Raw genomic sequence first — 20,581 nt, 5'->3', positions numbered from 1 at the left:
CAGGGAGGAGTCCTGCCTTTGTTTGTAACTAATTTCTCTTTTTTGTTCCTTGTAGTACATAATGCTGTGGTGAACTGCCTTTCCTTTCATCCTTCCGGAAACTATCTAATAACAGCATCAAATGACTCTACTCTTAAAATTCTAGACCTTTTAGAAGGACGTCTACTGTATACACTTCACGGACATCAGGTGAGCTTCTTTTCCCTTGCAAACAAGGGCTGTGTTTCCTTGCTCTCTTACTTGCTAGATGCAATTCTGTTAGCGCACATATAGCGGAACAAATCTGAAACAAAGGTGTATAAAAATTAATCCAGAAGAAATTGGCGTTTTTGGTTTCTAATACAGAAAGTTTTTTAAATGCGTACTTGTCCTGTACACTTTATTTTCTGTTGTCAAAATATTAGGGCTTTTTACTTGCTAGGAAGCCAACTCTGATCTGCAGCTGTACATTATAAAGCTTATTTGGGTGTGGTAGCTGTTGGTTATTACATGAAGGAGTAGTTCACATTTATTGTACTCCTGTAAAGCTCATCACCCCTCTTATTTTAATTAGCTTGCAGTGCTGAGGATCAAGATACTTTCACTGCAGATTTAAAGACTGTACCATCACAGAAACAATTACCTTATAAGAAAATATCACTGAATTAATTAATAAATTAATTTTCTTTACTTATTTTGGTTAAACTACTCTCTCCCTTGTCTTCACCATTAGTTTGCTGTTTTTGTTCATAGGTAGATACTGTGCAGTCAATCATCAGACCATTATCAACTTATCCTTAATAACCAACCCAACATCAAGATTTAACTTCTGCCTCATGGAGGGTTGCAGAAAATAGGCCTTGGGAGAATTTGTAAGTGAGCTTCTAGTTGCCTAGGTTAATGTTTAATGTGAGAAGGGTACTACTTAATACACAAGAGTGGCTTATTCAATATGCGAGGAATACACTGGGATAAGAACCCTTCACATTTCATGTCCCATTAATATGCTGATAGAAATGAAATATTTTCTATGTGTGTCTGAGGAACCTTTATTTCTATAAAGATATATTAGAACTAGGAGAGTGGAATTTTCATGACTTGAAAGGCCAAAGCAGATGACCAGATAGGAATCTACCAGACTGATTGGCCCAATCCTCTCTCTGTTTTCTGTTCCCTACAGTCAGTCTGGATAGACAATGGGTCTTAAGTTCTTTGAGTTTTTTGGTCAGGAACATCTAGTTATGTGACATAGTTTGAAGGAGGCATAATATTCAATAATAGTGCAGATTAGAGATTTTACAGTCAAAGTACGACAATTTTGGTACTGGATAAGATGCCTTTGGTTATGAGTTGGGCCTTGTAGAAGAATTTTCTAACTATAGTGGAGACATGATGGCCAAATGACAGGGAGCCACCTCTAGAAGTGCTTAGGTCTATAATGACAATATCATACTTAAGAAGTTTATCATCTTTGGAGCGTGATTACAAATTATGTATTTTACCAAAGTGGGCTATACTACATTTTGTGGCATTTGTTTTGAGGCTGTTGTCAACACAGCATTTGTTTATTTAGTCCACATCATCCTAGAGTTACCTTCATATCACTGGTATTCCTGGATCCTGGATTCGCTCCCGTGCTTTTCAGCACATCAGGCAATGAGCATCCTTCAGGACTTCTTGTTTCCATAGGATTGGTTTGCTAGCCTGAGGCCCAACCCTCCTCAGAGGGTGCACCACACACTTGCACGCACACACACACACACACACACACACACACACACACACACACACACACACACACACACACACACACACACACACACACACACCTAGGGCCAATTTAGCATGTCCAGTCCACCTACTGCATGTCTTTGAATTGTGGGAGGAAATTGGAGCACCAGGAGGAAACCCACAAGAGTGCAGGAAGGACATAGACTCCACACAGAAGGCACCCCAGCCGAGAATCGAACCAGAGAACCTCTTGCTGTGAGGCGACAGCTCTAACTGCTACACCACTGTGACATCCATCACTGGTGTTGGAACAACAATTTTGAGTTTACAGTCGTCAGCGAAATATGGTCATACCTTAAGGATCACTCCTAATTCCCTAGATTTTCTATCAGCTCATTAATGATCTTCCCTGGGAACTAAACAACCTGGATATCATTCCGTATGCTGACTAACCAACCTGGATATCATTCCGTATGCTGCCTAACCAACCTGGATATCATTCCGTATGCTGACTAACCAACCTGGATATCATTCTGTATGCTGACTAACCAACCTGGATATCATTCCGTATGCTGCCTAACCAACCTGGATATCATTCTGTATGCTGACTAACCAACCTGGATATCATTCTGTATGCTGACTAACCAACCTGGATATCATTCCATATGCTGTCTAACCAACCTGGATATCATTCCATGTGTTATAATCAACCTGGATATCATTCCATGTGCTGTCTAACCAACCTGCATATCATTCCATATGCTGACTTACCAACCTGGATATCATTCTGTATGCTGATGACATTGTCATCAGAAGAGCATTACCACCACAGAATGAAACTGCTAACTTACTGCAAAGCAGCTTTAAAGTTACTCTGAAACCTGATGATTAATAATAAGCAAACATTAAAAACGTCAAAATCCATAGTAATGCTATTTGGCAGTAATAGAAGGCTGGCCACAAAAATAAATCACTGACAAAAATCTACGTATGTGACTCAACAACAATACCTGGGCTTAATACTGGGTCAATCACTAACCTTCCAGATGCATGTTGAGGGCCAATCCAAAATGTTCTTACTCAGCTTAAGGTAGGGTGTAACAGTTGCCATATCTTAACTGAAGGTCAGACAAACTGTTGCGGTAAATGTGCTTGCTGTTTGCCCAGCACAGAATAGTTCTTTTTCTTTCTGCTTTTCCCGGTTAGGGGTCGCCACAGCGGATCACCTGTCCACTCAGGATTGGCAGTGAAGGTTTTACAGTGTCGAGTTGCCAGCCCATCGCCCGACCTTCCAAGGAAGGCGCACACACGCACGCAGTCACACCTAGGGCCAATTTAGAATATCCAATCCACCTACAGCATGTCTTTGGGATGTGGGAGGACACCAGAGCACCCAGAGGAAACCCACGTGACCACAGGGAGGACATGCAGACTCCACACAGAAAGCATCCCAGCCGAGGACCGAACCGGAGAACCTCTTGCTGTGAGGCAGCAATGCTTATCGCTGCACCACTGTGGCTGCCCGCCTAGCACAGAATGCTAGCTCTCACTAATAGCCCTACAGTACCCTGTGGTCATGCATATCCTTCAAAAGTCTTTGACTCAAATGTTAATATATTTCTGTACAGGACGTGTATAAACCACTGTTTTTACAGTGAACAAATGCACCTACATCCCTTCAGTCCATCCTAACTGACCAAGACTACACTGTAATAACTAAAGCTGGAGATCTGGGGGCTACAATGCACCCAGATCCCATGAGATTATAGGTTTTTTTGGGGTGCATTTTAAACTTTTTTCCACAACCTTTTGATACAACAATGACCTGAACCAAAGCACAGGAGTATGGAAAAGAAATTCAATCCTCCATTTTTATTTCAAGGAATAATAAGATGTATTGAAATCTTAATGCCCAAAGTTAATAAAACACCAGTTCTAATAAACTGATAAGACAAATGCTTGTGAGGATACATACGTCGTATCTTGGTGTAGTACCTGACCTCTTGCTCCCCACCTCAAAATAGATGGTCACTTTGTGTATCCCCCTTTGGTGTTAAATTGGGATTAAAATTAGGGCACAAATGCCTACAGTCATATTGCAAGCTGCTATTGATGTCATATTTATATAAAGCATGCCTTCTAACCCTCTAATCCCCAAAGATAGCCACCTGCTTTATACCCTTCTAAAGATGAATAATAAAATGGTCAGACGGCAAGCAAAAGCAAGCACTGTAGAACCAAAATAATGGTAACAAAATAAATCAGTGCTGCTACCACAGCTCTCTTCTTAAACTTTAATACATGATAAACACAAAAATGTGTAAATGAGAAACGCTTTATGTTAATATAATGCTTCCTCAGATCTTAATATTAAATTAGTATTAATATTAAAACCACAGAGAAAAAACATATATATGCATATTATCCAATCACATCAACTTCATTAATGAGATAGACCAATAAAATCATCATTTCAATCTATGCTCACTTAGAGCTGGTTTTAAAGGTATGCACCCATTTAAACCTGGATATTTGTCCACTTGTAATCTCAAAATCCAATCAAGTTCCAGTCTTTCAGTTTGATTTACAGTATCTCCACCCGTGCTATCTTCATGGACACGTTGTAGAACCCTAAAGGAGAGGGAGTGTCCCTTATGATCCAATATATGTTTTGCAAGTGCATTCTTAGGATTTAAGGTTTTAATGTCATATAAATACCTAATAATTCTATCTCTAAGCATCTTATTGGTTCTCCCAACGTAGAAACATTTACAAAAATCACAGGTTGCCAACTAAATCACATGTTTAGTTCTGCAGTTAGCATAAACTTTTAGTATAAATGTAAAAGTATAGTTAGGGTGTATAAGCTGCTGTTCTTTACTTATAGTAGGCCTCGCTCAATAGGAATGACAGGCATACGTTCCAGCCTGTCTGGTTTGTTTCTGTAGTTTCACCACAAAGTTGTCTCTTCAGGTGCAAACAATTCCTAAACATAAATGAGGGTTTTTCACCAATGACGTTAAGTATTTTCTCATCGGAGGTCAGAATTCTCCATTTTTTTTTTATTCTATCACAAACCAGATTCACATTGCTGGTATATTTTGAAGGAATCTGACCCTGGGCTGTTTTGTATGAGGTGATACCCTAAAAAAGTTCACTGTCTTGCTTATCATCTTTAGATGAATAAAATGGATTAGCTGTTGTGTTTCTCTTAACACTTCTGTCTTTGTTCTTTCAATCCCATGGCTGTCGTAACACCCCTGACCAAGTTCATGACTTATTGTCTCCACTGTCTTTTCAAAATCAGTATCCCGAGTACATAATCTGGATGCTGCCATTAACTGATTCTTTGTAACAATGGATTAAATGTGCTTAGGATGCATGCTGTCTCTACTTAAAATGCTGTTCCTCCAGCACTCTTTACAAAACTAGGACATTTTAACATACCCTTGTATATCCACCATGAGACAAACATCCAAGAAGTCTATAGTATCCCAGAATTTGTTCATAGTGAACCCCAAGAATGTAGTGGTGGTTTTCAAATATTCAGTAAAACAATTCAGGTCTTGTTCTGTGCCTTTCCATATCATAAAAATATTGTCACAAAACGATAACATTGTAAACATTCACGATATGGATTAGCAGTTATTACATATTTTTCTTCCCCAGTCATACATAACGAGATTGGCATAGGAATTTGCATAGGGGGTGCCAATGACTACCACCCCCCCCCCCAATTTCTGCAAGTATATTTTATGGTAAAAGAAGACAATATTGATGTGAAGTTGTTCAAATCTCGTCGTTTGTTCTTACACGTGGGTTTGGAGCCGATCCATCGGCTCCGAGTCGGCCACTTTCCAAGCTCAAGATCTTTGAGTAGCTCGAGGCATAGTCCCTATCCCATGATGCTCTCTGACTAACCTCGGATCTAGTTTGCCGCTGCAATGGATCGCACAATCTTCAGAGAAGCTCTGGCCAGTAAACCTTTTTTTCTTGTCTTTGGACAAAATTTTCTGCATAGTTAGAGTAATTATATATATATATATATATATATATATATATATATATATATATAAAACTATTATTATTTTTTGGGGCATATAGCCTATCTCGTGTTTATATATTTCTTAGAACTTGGAGCGGTTGCTCTTGGGCCTTTGGCCATTTCTTTAGTTTAATATTGTGTGCTACCTTTGCGTCTTAGTTGGTGTTTCCCTATCCCTTTACACTTAGTGTGTTTTTTTATATAGATATTTAGATTCCTATAGATAGATGTTGTTCTGTGGATTGCCTTTAGTACGGCATACTTGTTCTTACTGTACCTTTAGTGTTTCTCTTTATCAGGGAAGTGATAATAGGGGTTTCTTGCTGTTATGTCTGATCAGAAACAGAAATCAGGTTTTAAGAGGTGTAACTGTGGGCAAAAATGTCCATTACGGATAACCATGTTTCTTGTGTGCATTACTTGTGGCCAGTACATTTACAAGAGGATTGCTCTATTTGCCACTCCTTCAGCGACAAGGTCATATTAGGCATAAGGAAGTTGGTTGATAGAGGGCTGTTGAAGCCAGACTTTCAGGAAGCATTGGACAAGACTGACCAGACCTCCAAGTCTTCAAAGGGGTCGAAGTCTTCAAAGGTGTCCTCGGAACCCAGGTCCTCGGTTCCGAGCACCTCTGTGAAGGCGCGGTCGCCAGCTCCTCAGTCTTCGGAGCCATTCACCGAGCTGATATCTCAGAGCCAAACCCCAGTGCTGGAGCCGGTGTCAGAGGTTTTAAAGTCTCCGATCCTTAGGCCGGTGGCTTCTTCGGCTCCTTCGACCTGTTCTTCGAGAACCCTTTCAGACATCAATGTGGACCGTGTGGTGCAGAGGCTCTTAGAAAGCCCGGCATTGGCCCAATTACTCTCGGCTTTGTCCCAACTGACTTTGAAGCCTGCGACCGTTCCATTGAGTGTTACTACTCCTCCTCCGAGGCTAGCCGAGCCTTTGGAGCCGGAAGGAGAAGATCTGATGGTTGTGGAACCCTCTGAGTCGAAGCCTGTCCTAGTGCCTTCGGCCCCGTCGACCTTGATTTCTTCGGTTCCGTTTGAAGAATCTCAGAGCCGACACTCCCTCATCGGTTCCGGGGGGGGGGGGGGGGGAGTCAAACCGATGCATCGGTTCTGACTCTTCCTCTCGGGGCTTCGGCACAGATGAGCTCGGCTCCGTCCTCTGGTTCGGAGCCCATGGCCTTGGCACCTGGAAGGTTACCGTCTTCCTCGGAACAGGCAGATTCCTTGGGTCGAGACACCGGTGCCTTGGATGCCATGAGGAGGGTTATGTCTGCTAAGACTCTCACATCCTCGGATCTTTCCTCTTCATCTCCTAAAGGGCCATGTTCTGCCTCTACATCGCAGGTTCCTACCAAGCTTCAAGACCCAGAACCTCAGTTAACCCCATTGGGTGACCCCTGCTCTACTGAGACTTCACCAGATGCCCCCACTGATGAGGTTCCCAGAAAGAGATTGTGCAAGAGGAGGCATTTGGATTCCCCTCAGGAATCCTTGACATCAGACACCGACTTAGAGGAATCAGAAGGTTCCCCACGGTCCCCCTCGGAGGATGTCTCCTTTGCAGACATCCTGGAAAATACTAAAGCAGAGGGGTGATTGGCAGTCTGTTACCCCTACTGAGGATGAGTCTGTGCTCCTGAAGGCCTTTGGGTCTCAACCTTCCACCTCCTGGGTTACTCCGCCCTTTGACGAACTAACGGATTTTGTCGCTCAAAGGGAGTGGGAGTCTCCTGATTCCATGAAACCGGTCCCTCGGAGGCCTAACAAATTTATCACCTCCCCCTAGACAGGACTTTTCTCACGAAGGGGGTTCCCATTGACGCCATGGTGGTGGCAGCGGCCACCGAGAAAGAGATGTCAGAAACCTCTTCTTCTGTCCATCCTCCTAATAGAGACTCTAGGATGATGGACAGATATGGGAAATGCATCTTTAGTTCTGCGACATTTGCCATGAGATCACTTAACTATTTAACCCATTTCACCAGTCTTCAACGAGATCTCCTCAAAGAGCTTGGAGATACTCTAAAGGGCAACACAGGTGATGCTGTCTCTGAGAAGTTGACGGCACAGCTTAACACCCTTAATTCTATTGAGAACTCATCAATGCAGATCATTTCTTATGCAGCCGATGGGTTGAGCCGACCAGCAGGTTCAGCGGTAGCTCTGCAGAGACAATTCTGGATGCGCTTATGCTCCTTTGCAGAAGCCTTCAAGTCTTCCTTTGTCAACACCCCATTTAATGGCTCTTCCCTGTTTGGTCCCAAAGTCAAGGAGACTCTCACTAGGTGTGAGCAGGAGGGAACAACTCTATCTGCTGTAGGAGTCCGTTTTTCCACCCGTACTAGACCATACCCCAAAGGGCAGAGAGGTGGAAAAATGTGGTACCAGAAATCCCAAGGAGCTTTCCAAAACATACGTTGTGAACCCTCCTCCAGGGGCAGAGGAGGGGGTACTAACAGAAGACGCCGCCTGAGCAGCAGAGGGGGTCCGCAGAACCAGGATGACAGGGAGCAGTTCCTTGGCAAGCCCTATCAGCGCTCCTGAAAGGAGGCCCGACTGTCTGGCTCTGGACGCAGTCTGGGGTCGCTTGGCTTTGTACCCAGATGCCTGGCTAGGAATTACAACAGATTCTTAGGTACAAAGCATAGGTAACCGAGGTTACATCATTCCATTTTCAGAATCCCCTTCTAATAGAACAAGAATCCCAGACGTTCCACCCAGTCTGCGGCATCAAGCAGCCATAGAAATCCACAAGCTGCTAGAAAAAAAAAAAGAGTCATTCAGCTAGTCCCGGTGGACCAGACAGGATCCGGAACTTTCTCCAGGTTCTTTTTAGTTCCAAAGAAAACAGAGGACTGGAGGCCCATTTTAGACCTCAGCAGACTCAACACCTTTGTCAAGAAGGAAAAGTTCTGGATGGTCACGCTTCAATCGATACTACCATTTCTAGGAACAGGCGATTGGATGTGCTCTATAGATCTCATGGATGCGTACTACCACATCAAAATGGCCAGACCATCCAGAGATCATTTGCGTTTCCAGCTGGGGGCCAGTCACTAACAATTCCGAGCATTGCCCTTTGGTCTCACCACAGCCCCCAGAGTGTTCACCAAATGCATGGCAGTGGTTACGGCTCACCTGAGGCATCTAGGAATTCCGGGTGTTTCCGTATCTGGATGACTGGATCCTAACTGCCACCACCAGGCATCAATTGATTCTCTCCAGAGATTACACAATCAATCTGTGCTCTCAGTTAGGCATAACCATAAATTTTGAAAAATCTGCTTTATTACCGCCGCAGCATACTTCCTTTATAGGAGCAGGTGTAGACACCACCACTGCCTTGGTCAGGTTGCCTCAAGCAAGAGTAATCTCTCTCCGAAATCAGGTGTCCCACTTACTAATGGAAAAAGAGTACCGGCCTCCCAGGTTCTAAAGCTATTAGGTACTATGGCAGCTACGCTCATAGCGGTTCCTCTGGGACAGATGCACATGAGAATACTCCAGTAGTTACTTTTCACCCAGTGGTCTTATCTACAGCTTCCAATGTCATTCAAGATTCTGCTGACAAATGCTTGCAAAAGGACCTTCTTTGGTGGTTGAACAGCCACCAGGTAACTGTAGGTCGTCCATTTGTACTTCCCTCTCCCTCAACCACGGTGACCACGGACGCTTCTGTGATGGGGGGGGGGGCTGTTTCAGGGAAGAACTGTCCAAGGTACTTGGTCAGAGATGGAATCCCATTTGCACATCAATGTCCTAGAGTTGAGAGCGGTGTTTCTAGCGTTGCAGCACTTTCATGACTCTCTGCCTCGGGAGACGATTGCAATCCAGACGGACAACATGTCGGTGGTCTAGTATATCAATAAACAGGGGGGAACCAAGTCCTACCCTTTATGCCGAGAGGCCCTGAGAATGTGGCAGTGGGCTGTATCCACTGGGCGCTTTCTGATAGCAACGCACATACCGGGGACATCCAACATGATAGCGGACAAACTGAGCCAGAGACATTCTGTTGCCCCACGAGTGGTCCCTCAAAGAACAAGTTGCGGAAATGATATTCCACAGATGGGGCCAGCCTTGCTGCGACCTTTTTGCATCCCCGATGAGTGCCAAATGCAGAAGCTACTTTGCCCTGTATCCTCCACCTGGAGACAGCCCAAGGGATTCGCTCGTACACGATTGACCCTCGGGTCTCCTTTATGCCTTTCCACCAACCCCTCTGATCCCCAGATTTTTACAGAAAGCCAAAAGCTTGGGAAGGACTGTTATTCTGATAGCCCTGTTTTGGCCTCGGCAGATATGGTTCCCCTTCCTTCAGCAGTATCAAGTGGAAGAACCTTGGGTTCTGGACCCAGTGCCAGACATTCTGGCTCACTCATCTGGAGTTCTTCAACCCTCTCTTCACTCCCTCAAACTGACAGCTTGACTGCTCCACTTCCCAACCTAGCCAGGTCATATAATTTGTCTTCCACGGTGCAACATATTCTAGTTTCTTCTCATAAAGTCTCCACCAGGAAACTGTACAACAGTAAATGGAAGCGGTTTATTTATTGGGCTTCTCAGCATGATATTGATCCCTATATCGCTCCTATTGGTAGTGTTCTGGAGTTCTTGACTACGCTTTTTCACGAAGGTGCGGCAGCTGCCACTATAAGAGTTCAATTGGCTGCAATATCCAACTTTCATTTAGGATACGAAGGCTCTAATATTATGTCTCACAGATTATGTAAAGCCTTTTTGAAAGGGACTCATCACCTTAGGCCACCTATTAGACATCCAGTTACTCCCTGCAATCTAAATTTAGTACTTTCTCAACTCATGCTTCCCCCTTTTGAGCCTGCATCGTCTTGTCTTCTGAAGTTTCTTTCTTGGAAGGCAATTTTCTTGGTGGCTATTACCTTGGTGCATAGAGTTTCTGAATTACAAGCTCTTTCTATCAGACCTCCGTATCTGGTCTTTCACCCCGACAGAGTGTCTCTCAGGACAAATCCTACCTTTCTTCCTAAAGTCTGCTTCGAGGCTAATTTGAACCAGTCTATTGAGCTTCCCACATTTTTCAGACACCATTCTAATAAATTGGACTACATGTTACATAAGCTTGATGTTCACAGACAATTGACGTTTTATTTGGACAGAACAAAGGAATTTAGGAAATTGGATAAGCTCTTTGTTTCCCATGAGGACAATAAGAAGGGTTTTCCTGTATCTAAAGTTACATTGTCTGAATGGTTGTCTGATTGTATAAAATTTATATATTCTTCAGCCAACCAACCCTTAGAACGTGACGTGAAAGCTCATTCTACCAGGGCTGTCTCTACATCTCTGGCTCATGCAGCCCATTTGCCTTTGAACACCATTTGTGCAGCTGCTACTTGGTCCAAAATTCATACGTTTATCACTCACTACAAAATGGACAGAGCATCCAGGGACAGGGCTTCCTTTGGTTCCACTGTTCTCAGGAATGTACTCTCTTGAGCCACCCTGAATTAGGGTGCTTGGGATGCTACCCACATGTAAGAACAAACGGCGAGATTGAACAACTTCACATAAAGAAGTTATGTTCTTACCATAACATTGCATGTGAGTTGTTCATCTCGCCTTTGTTCTTATACTCCCTCCCACCTTCCCCCTCCGGGTTCTTGAAAAACGGGTTTGACTGGTGGTCTGGTTGGTCTGACTAGTGTCCTTCACTCCAGCAAGAGTATCTCTTAGCTAATTGTAAATATGTGTATACATATGTATATATCTTGCATATTGGTATGTTTAGTTGTATTCTTTCTTGCTGGGTACAGCAAACTAGATCTGATGTTAGTCAGAGAGCATCATGGGATAGGGACTGTGCCTCCAGCTACTCAAATATCTTGAGCTTGGAAAGCGTCCGACTCTGAGCCGATGGATCGGCTCCAAACCCACGTGTAAGAACAAAGGCGAGATGAACAACTCACATGGAACGTTATGGTAAGAACATAACTTCTTTTTTTCTAAAATAAGTTCCAGCAGGGATGAAATAACCATAATAATATCATTGGAAAAGGTGGTTCTGTTTCTCAAAACATTACTTGCAACTTCTATGCCATGGTCATTGAGAATAGCTGTAAACAAATGTGACCATCAAACAGTAATGTTAATTTCAGCTGACGTCATAAAGTCGTATACTACATTCTTGGGGTTCACTGTAACGTACCATAACAATAGATATTCAAATAATCACTGCTGCAGTAGCCACGTTCTCCCTTTGTTTTTGTATGTTTTTGTTGTCAGGGTTAGGATCTGCATTTTTACTTTCCTCGCATTGACTTTTTAAGGGCTTTACCCGCTTTCTGTCTCTCTCAGTTGGCATGAAAGATCTGAAGAGCTTGGCTGCAAAAACCACTCTTTCTTGAAAGTACATGGCAAAGAAAAACTGCCCGATGAAGCAGTGAAGGTCACAGCCATGCAAGACCTATTCTGTTAATGAAACAATGTGAAGAAATCTGTGAAAGTGCATTCATGCCTCACTTTTTTCACAGGGATACACTATGCAGTAACGAAGCACTTTGTGATTCATTGATTGACTTATATGAAGGGTATCTGTACATCTGGTTGTCTGCAGCTCAGTCAAGTGAGTCATGATTGAATTCTATATATGAGTTCTTTTGTCTGATAGGGAGTGAATAAATTGAGGCTCTCCACTACTAACTTCCGTCTGAAAAGGGGTTTGTGTGTGTTTGTGTGTGTGAGAGTGTGTGTGTGTGTGTGTATATGAGATATATGTGTGTGTGTGTGTATATATATGTATATATATATATATATATATCGGTCTACTTCATATGATCAAAAGACCATTTGACCTAAACCCATTTGATCGAAAGTTCATATGATCGAAAACCAGTATTTAAGGCAAATATCAGGGATTTATCCCCCTCACCAATGTCGTTGACCCTGGAGTTGGTATATATAGTTGGGGGGGCGCAGCCCCCCACATTGGGGGTGTGTGGGGTGAATCCCCCCACCCTGTTTCCTTTAAAAGAAGAAAATAAAGCAAAAAGTACAGATTTTAAACGAAAATAGGTAGGGGGCTTCGCACCCCACACCCCCCAATGTGGCCCCCCACACTCCCATAACTATATAAACCAACTCCAGGGTCGCACGACATTGGGGAGGGGGACAAATCCCTGTTATTTGCCTTGAATATTGGTTTTCGATCATATGAACTTTCGATCAAATAGGTTTAGGTCAAATGGTCTTTCGATCATATATAGTCCCATATATATATATATATATATATATATATATATAGATATACAGATATATATAGATATATAGATATATAGATATATATATATGTATATATATATATATATATAGATATATATAATATATATATATAGATATATATAATATATATATATATATATATATATATATATATATATAGATATAGATATATATAGATATAGATATATCTATATATACATACATCTATATATACATTTATCTATATATATCTATATATGTATGTAGAGATATAGATATATACGTATATGTATGTATATATATATATATATATATATATAATATGGGTCTGTGTTTCTTCAAATTTCATAGTCTTGAACAAGAAACATCAAGCCCCATTAAAGCAAAAGTGCAGTACATCGAAAGTGCCCTTTTGCAAAAGCCATTTCTCCGAACTGAAAATAAAACAAAAAAAATACTTTAAACAGTATTTTGCAGGGGGGCAAACCCTCTTTCACGCCCCCACACCCCCCTACTTAAATATGCTAACTCCGAGATTGCACTACAGTGGGGAAAAGGATACATTTCCTTATCCCCACTGTAATGTACTTCAGAGACTGACTTTTGCAAATTGCACTTTCGACTTAGTGCACTTTTGTTTAAATGGGCTCGATGTTGTCGAGGGAGTGTGTTTTCGACAATCAGTAGTAGACCCATACATAAATAGAGTTTACCATCAAAATGTCGAAACGCATTTGTGCAAGTGTTCGGAATGTGTGAATGTGTTTCAACATTTTGATGGTAAACATATATATATATATATATATATATATATATATATATATATATATATATATATATATAAGCATAACCTGCCATCAGAACAACAATTTGCTACTCCTGCAGTGATCAACACCTAATTGTTGAATACCAAAACTTCGATCCACAAAGGATAGAAAAAAAAGATGCACACACATACACAATGTTTTTTGCAAGACGGGCAAGCCCCCAGTACTCCTTATGTGAGGGACTATGCCCCCCACACCCCCTTCTAATTATGTATGTATTAACTCTGAGATTGTACCACAGTGGGGAAAGGGCATATTCCCTGATGCCCACTGTACTACGATCTTACACAAAGAAAGACAATGTTTTTTGATAAGCTGGTATTTGATCAGCTGAACTGAGTTTGTCAGATGTTGTATTTGTGTATGCATATATGTATGTATCTTGGAAGGGTGTATATACACAGAAGCATGCTGTTACCCCACATTTGATGCTGTTGCTCCTTAAGGCATTAGGAAGATATGGCTGAATCTTTGGGCAGGCGGGATTACATAAAGGCTGCCTTGAGGAATCACCATTTGCTGGTTGCTTCCTGTCTTCCTTTATAAGTCAGTATAGGGAGCTAATAGTGTGCACCCTCCACCTTGAATACATCATTTAGATATGAGGCCAAGAAGCATGATAGCTTCTGAATTCTGTTGCAATGAGAACATTTACAAAACGTAATACAATGAAATAAATTACTATTTTGGGGGGGGTTGCAATGTGAACATTTACAAAACGTTATACAATGAAATAAATTACTATTTTGGGGGGGTTGCAATGTGAACATTTACAAAACATAATGCAATGAAATAAATTACTATTTTGGGGGGGCAGTCCTTCTCCGCCTATGTGTAAGAATAACTTTTTTTGGGGGCGCAAGCCTTTTATACCCTCTGGTCCCCCTGTGTGTGAGACTGCACCTCCCTCAATAATAAATTCACAGCTACACAGCTGTAAAGACAAGAGAAAAGACCAGATACAAATTTTACACTGCCGATGTGCAAATAAAAGCAAGTTTAAACTAACAGGTTGAAGGCATGTCCACTAGGAACTTGACTAGTGTGTAGTCCAGGCTTTGACTTACAGTTGGGTGGCAGTCTCATAGTATAGAAGGGCAGCTACCATATTGCAGTTAGTAAGTGTATTTGTACTTATTTCAAGGAAAAGCAAAAAAGGGCAATGTGCTTGCCTTGTTTTCATGGATAGGCATAGAAATCCTTTTTGCCTGATTTTCTCGTAATGTAATTCATAATGTCACTGCGCTTCTCTACCCTTCCCCCATTCCCACCCACCCCATCTTTCCTCGCACTTATACTATTTATGCCACACCTCTTCCTCCCCTCTGACCAGTTGGCTCTGTCCACCAATCCCTTTCTGCTGCTTCCACTCCCACCTTACTTCTCCTCACTCCCAGTCCCACTAATTAACCCTCTCACTCCCTGTATATTCCTATCTTACCTTTATCTCCTATGCACTCCTTATATATACATAGCCCCTTAATCCATGGTATCTTTTACTACAGCATACCCAAAATGTTTAAAGTCTCACTCTTATTCCCCTCGCACTACCAATCTTTCATCATGATGCTTGCTCGTCTCTCCACCATCCTCCTCTTCCTCCTTTCACTATCATCCACTTACTATTTTGAGCTCCACTATCCAGCACTATCTCCTACTCTCTCTTATAATCACAATACTAGCAACATCCTTCACTCACACCTAATTTCTCCATCCATATTCCATTTCTCACCTTCACACCTTTTGAAGATTAACACATTTTCAAACACCCCTCTCTCCCCCACTCTGAGGTTAAGAAAGTCTGCTTCCATGAACATCCTGATATATAATTACACTCTTGGACACACTCCTGGATGAAGACATCCATCCCAATCCAGGTACACCAGCCTCTACCACTTTCAAATACTCACCTTAATATCTCACCTCTACATCTCTCACCCCCAACCCCAGTCCTTTTCAGTCTTCTCTTTGAATATACAAAGCCTAGTAAATAAAATCACAGAACTACACTCCTGGGTTGCTAACTTCCCCCCATATCTTAACCCTGTCTGAAACCTTGTTAAAACCACATATCTCAGACACTGAAATCCTAGAACCAGATTATAATATCTTTTGATGTGATGGAATGAAAAAAAGGGATGGAGGTGTTGCCATAGTCTACTCTGATCAACTTTATCTGTCCCCTCTCTCCATTTTTTTACCTAGCTTTGAGCCTGCTGCAATTCCTTTCGTAAACTCTCATTTAATCTCACACAAAAAAATTTGCCATAGCCTCTATCTATATACCTCCTGGGAATAATATTCCTATTCTTAAGCATTCTCTCATGGTTTACTCAATATGTACCCTATGAAGTATGAAACCATTATCCTTGGTGACATAAACATAGACTGGAATACAATTTCATCTATAGCTCCTACTTTTAGTCTTGATCTACACAGATTCCACCAACTAATGTCCTCTCCTACTTGGACTAACAAAACCTTTATATCTGGGCCAACCATAGACTGGATCTTCACCTCAGATCCTGACCTCTGTCACAACCCTTGAACACTCCCTAACTCTTTAAGCGACCATTCCCCTACCTATATACAGAGATTCTCCCAGCATCTACCTAAAGACCACCTCTGTAGAGAATGCTGCAAACATAAACAGTTCAATCCATATACTTTTTACTCTAAACTGTCTGGCAGAAACTAGTCCTTCCTACATCACCTCCCTGTAAAGGAGACTGTAGTATTTTTCAGTAAGATATTTCTAGACATACTTAATTCTCTGGCACCTATCAGAAAAATTAGAAGAAAATCTAACTGTGCCCCTTGGCTCACAAAACATACCCAATCAATTATGCATAAAATAGATGGTGTCTGGAAAACCTGGGTCAAAAACAAGTCCCTTCCTTTACTTCAAAGTTACAAAAAGCTCAGAAACCTCTCTAAGAAGTTAGCCAACAATGATAATAAAAAATTTCTACTCCAAACAATACACCCCACAAAAAAAAATTTAAAAAACTTCTGGACGACCATTAATAACCTTCTTTATCTTGGAAACCCCTCAACTCCCAACCCCTTCCCACATAGAACGGCTACTGAAACAGCCACTTTCCTAAACAACTATTTCATAGAAACAATCCAAAAACGTACTAAAAATAGCAATGCTTCCTTTACTTCTCCCTCATCTCCCATTGAAGCACCTTCTAATACTTTCTCATTCAAACCATTTCTCACTACCATCATCAAATCTCTCCTAACCAAATTCAAACCTTGCTCCCCCTCCACTGATAAATTACATTCCTACTTTCTTAAAACTGCCACAGATTCCATTGCCTACCCTGTCTCTATACTCATAAATTGATCCATTACTGAAGCCTGTGTCCCTCATATAGGGAAATCCTTCTTCACAATCCCTCTACACAAGGACAGAAACTCTACAAGACCCTTCAGACTGTAAGCCCATAGCTATTAGTGTGTTCACACCCACTGAAACACCTGCTTAAGAATAACCTGCTTACTTCCACACCATTCAGGCCACAGCATAGCACATCCACTGCACTACTTTCCTTCACCCAAACAGTAGCTGAGGCCCGAGACAATAACATGCTTGCCTCTTGTCTTTTCCTTGATCTCTCTAAGGCCTTTGACATTGTTTCCCACTCTAAACTTCTTAGTAAACTCTCTGACCTCCACCTCTCTCTACCTCCTCTGTAAATTGGTTCTCCAGTTACCTCTCCAATAGGCAACAATCTATTCGCTGGCAAACTGTCTTCTCCCCCTTCCTTCCAGTCAAAACTGGGTCCCACAAGGCTCTATCTTGGGCCCCCTCCTGTTTAATATTTTCACTAATAAACTACACTCAGCTTGTAACCTCTCAACACTAATACAATATGCAGATGACTTCACACTTATCACCATTGCCCATAGCATTTCTGATCTCTTAGCACTCACTCAGGACACCTTCTCCTCTGTTGAAACTTGGCTTTCTGACAATCAACTTGTACTAAATTCCAAAAAGACAAAATTACTTTTCTTCCTTCCTAGAACACTGGCTCAGCACAAATCCTCCTTTATCATCACCTCCCTTAACAATACCATCATAAAACCCAAACCCCATACCAAACTACTTGGCACCATAATTGATGATGAACTACAATTCGACATACACATCCAACATTGTATATAAAAAAAAACATACTTGGTCTTCTTTATTGAAATCAGAAATTCCTTACACCTTCCTCCAAGCTCTCTCTGGCTCAGTCACTCTTATTACCTTGCCTTCTGTATGCAGCCCCTATCCTCACAAATATTCAGCCTTCAGTTCTATCCACAACAGACATACAATAAAATTGCTAGATTTGCCTCAGATCTCCCGTACAATTCCCATCACTGTCTTTCCCTTAAGACACTTCAGTGGCATGAATTGTCCAACCAACTATGTCTTCCTCAAGTACATATTATACTCAATCTTGAACAATTCCCTCTTCCTGCCTCTCCCTCTCCAACCTAGTATCTTACTACTCCCCCTTCCGATACCTTTGCACAACAGACAAACGCCTCCTCGATATCTACAAACCTAAAAAGAATATTGGAAAGACACTTTATAAGTACTCAGTAGCTCATGCCTGGAACACAATCCCCCTGAATGTAAGAAATATTTCCAATAAATCCCTGTTTAAACAAGAACTAAAACACTGTCATCTAAAGACTTGGTCCTGCCCTTGTCACCCCCCCACATGACAACTAACCTTCTTACTCATCCTGTATTTCTTTCTTGATTTACTATCTCTTGTTTGGTTCCTGATCCCTTTTGTCATGTAATCTCATTTTTCCCTGCTGTTTTAATGGCAGAAAAGACTTTCTAATGCTATGTCCACTTATGATTTAATACTGAAAATTACTCACATAATGCATGCTATTATCATGGTTCTTATATTGTATTACAGAATGCTGTGCTATGAATTCACATCTTGTATATTTATGGTCTGTGCTTCTACATTGAATACCATGTTTTTTGTTTTTATCTTTTGTATACTTTTTATCTTCTGTTGATCTTAAATTGTCTGGAGCTTTTCTTCTCTGGTCTCCACTGAAAATGGGCCCTTGGCTCAGTTGGACTAACCCAGTTAACAAATGGCAAATAAATAAGTAATCAGCTATCTTCAGAGATGTTTTTAGTGGCCTAATGTTGAGATTTCATCTTGTAGTACCCACAGTTTTGAAGTGTTCTCATAACCTGTAACTTTGCTTTGCATTGACGCACATGAGATCACTGTAGCTTCAATGCTTCTTGTTTTCCATTGGCACATATCATGACATCACTGTAGCTTTAATATTTGTTGTTTTCCATTAACACATATTATGACATCACTGTAGCTTTAATACTCCTTGTTTTCCATCAACACATATCATGACATCACTGTAGCTTTAATACTCCTTGTTTTCCATTGGCACATATCATGACATCACTGTAGCTTTAATGCTCCTTGTTTTCCATTGACATATCATGACATCACTGTAGCTTTAATACTCCTTGTTTTCCATTGGCGCATATCATGACATCACTGCAGCTTTAATACTCCTTGTTTTCTATTGGCACATATCATGACATCACTCACAATGTTTGAAGACCGGTGTGCCCTACACTTCTCAGCTCTTTTCTTTCATTCACATAGTTCAGATCTCAAGTCATAATAATGCATCACTAGAAAGGTTGTGTGTTTGATACATGGAAAGGAAATATGTTTAAAGTGCTGGTTGCTGCATCATCATCTAGACCCAGTTAGTGAGACATATGACATCAAACATTTCCACAATTCTGAGTACTTCACCTCAGGCAGTTGCAGAAGAAGGTGTTAGAGGCCCATATCACCACATGGAGTTTGCCATCTGTAGGAAGTAGCTCATACTTGCAGAGTTTGGTAGAAGTGTCCCTCATGCGAGTCCAGGCTCTGGTCATATAGGTAATAAAAAGTAAGAGATTTGGAGGCCACGTTAATCAAACCTTCCTCCTTTGAATGCAAGATAAGAGATGTAGCAGCCAGGCATCACTCAGAAAAGTATTCAGCTGTTCACATGTTGCATGCTTCCTGTGAGCTAGTGAGGGATTGAGCTTGTATCCATGTCAGGGTGAATATTAGGATAATAAGAAGGGTATCTGCAGACATACAGATACTTCTGCTGCAAGTCGTGGGATTTAGCACCATGCTGAAGTTGAGCGTCTGAAACATCACTACATTTGTCTAGCTCATGTTGAATGAGCCCTTCAGCCCCTTCAATGATGGCTTGGTATTTGAATTAAGGCCCTGGTTGTGTCACCTTCCATGGGCCAGTTAAAGTGCACTTGCCAGAGATGAGGAAAGACCCCATATGTCACCGTGTGCCACGTCAACCTGTGAGGATGCCTGGGATGCTGCATATACTTGTTGTGTTTGGTATCTGAATCCATTCTTATGCAGCTAAGAGTATAATTTTAGGAAACGACCCCAGAATGCACCAGGAGGGGCCTGAAACCTGATATCCGGCACCTGCCTGCTGTTTGCGTGTCCCCTCATTTGTTGGATTGCTTCAGGCTGCCTTCTGTAGGAGATGGTCTCAGTGTCCCTCTACCTTCCCCTGGAAAGGGGAATCTTGGGATCCTTAGTCTTTGTTTTGGAGACTGACAAGGGTAATGGGCACTCCCTTCGCTTTGTTTTGACTTCCGAATTGCACTTTCTTTAGATAAGAGGCCTAGGATAATGAAATTCTGCATGGATCGTTTT

General features: G+C 41.6%; 1 protein-coding gene across 1 annotated transcript in view; it reads left to right on the top strand.

Annotated features, from left to right (window-relative positions):
* Nucleotides 1-20,581, top strand: part of POC1A (POC1 centriolar protein A) — a 1,972,436-nt gene that overhangs the window by 542,548 nt on the left and 1,409,307 nt on the right. The window contains exon 7 of the mRNA XM_044078845.1: nt 56-189. Coding sequence (XP_043934780.1) covers nt 56-189 — 134 coding nt within the window. The remainder of the gene's footprint in view (nt 1-55; nt 190-20,581) is intronic.

The sequence above is a fragment of the Protopterus annectens genome, chromosome 7.part1 (genome assembly GCF_019279795.1).
Source record: "Protopterus annectens isolate FY-2018-M chromosome 7.part1, PAN1.0, whole genome shotgun sequence".
NCBI classification, from domain to species: Eukaryota; Metazoa; Chordata; order Ceratodontiformes; family Protopteridae; genus Protopterus; species Protopterus annectens.
This window is presented reverse-complemented; position numbering and strand designations above follow the sequence as displayed.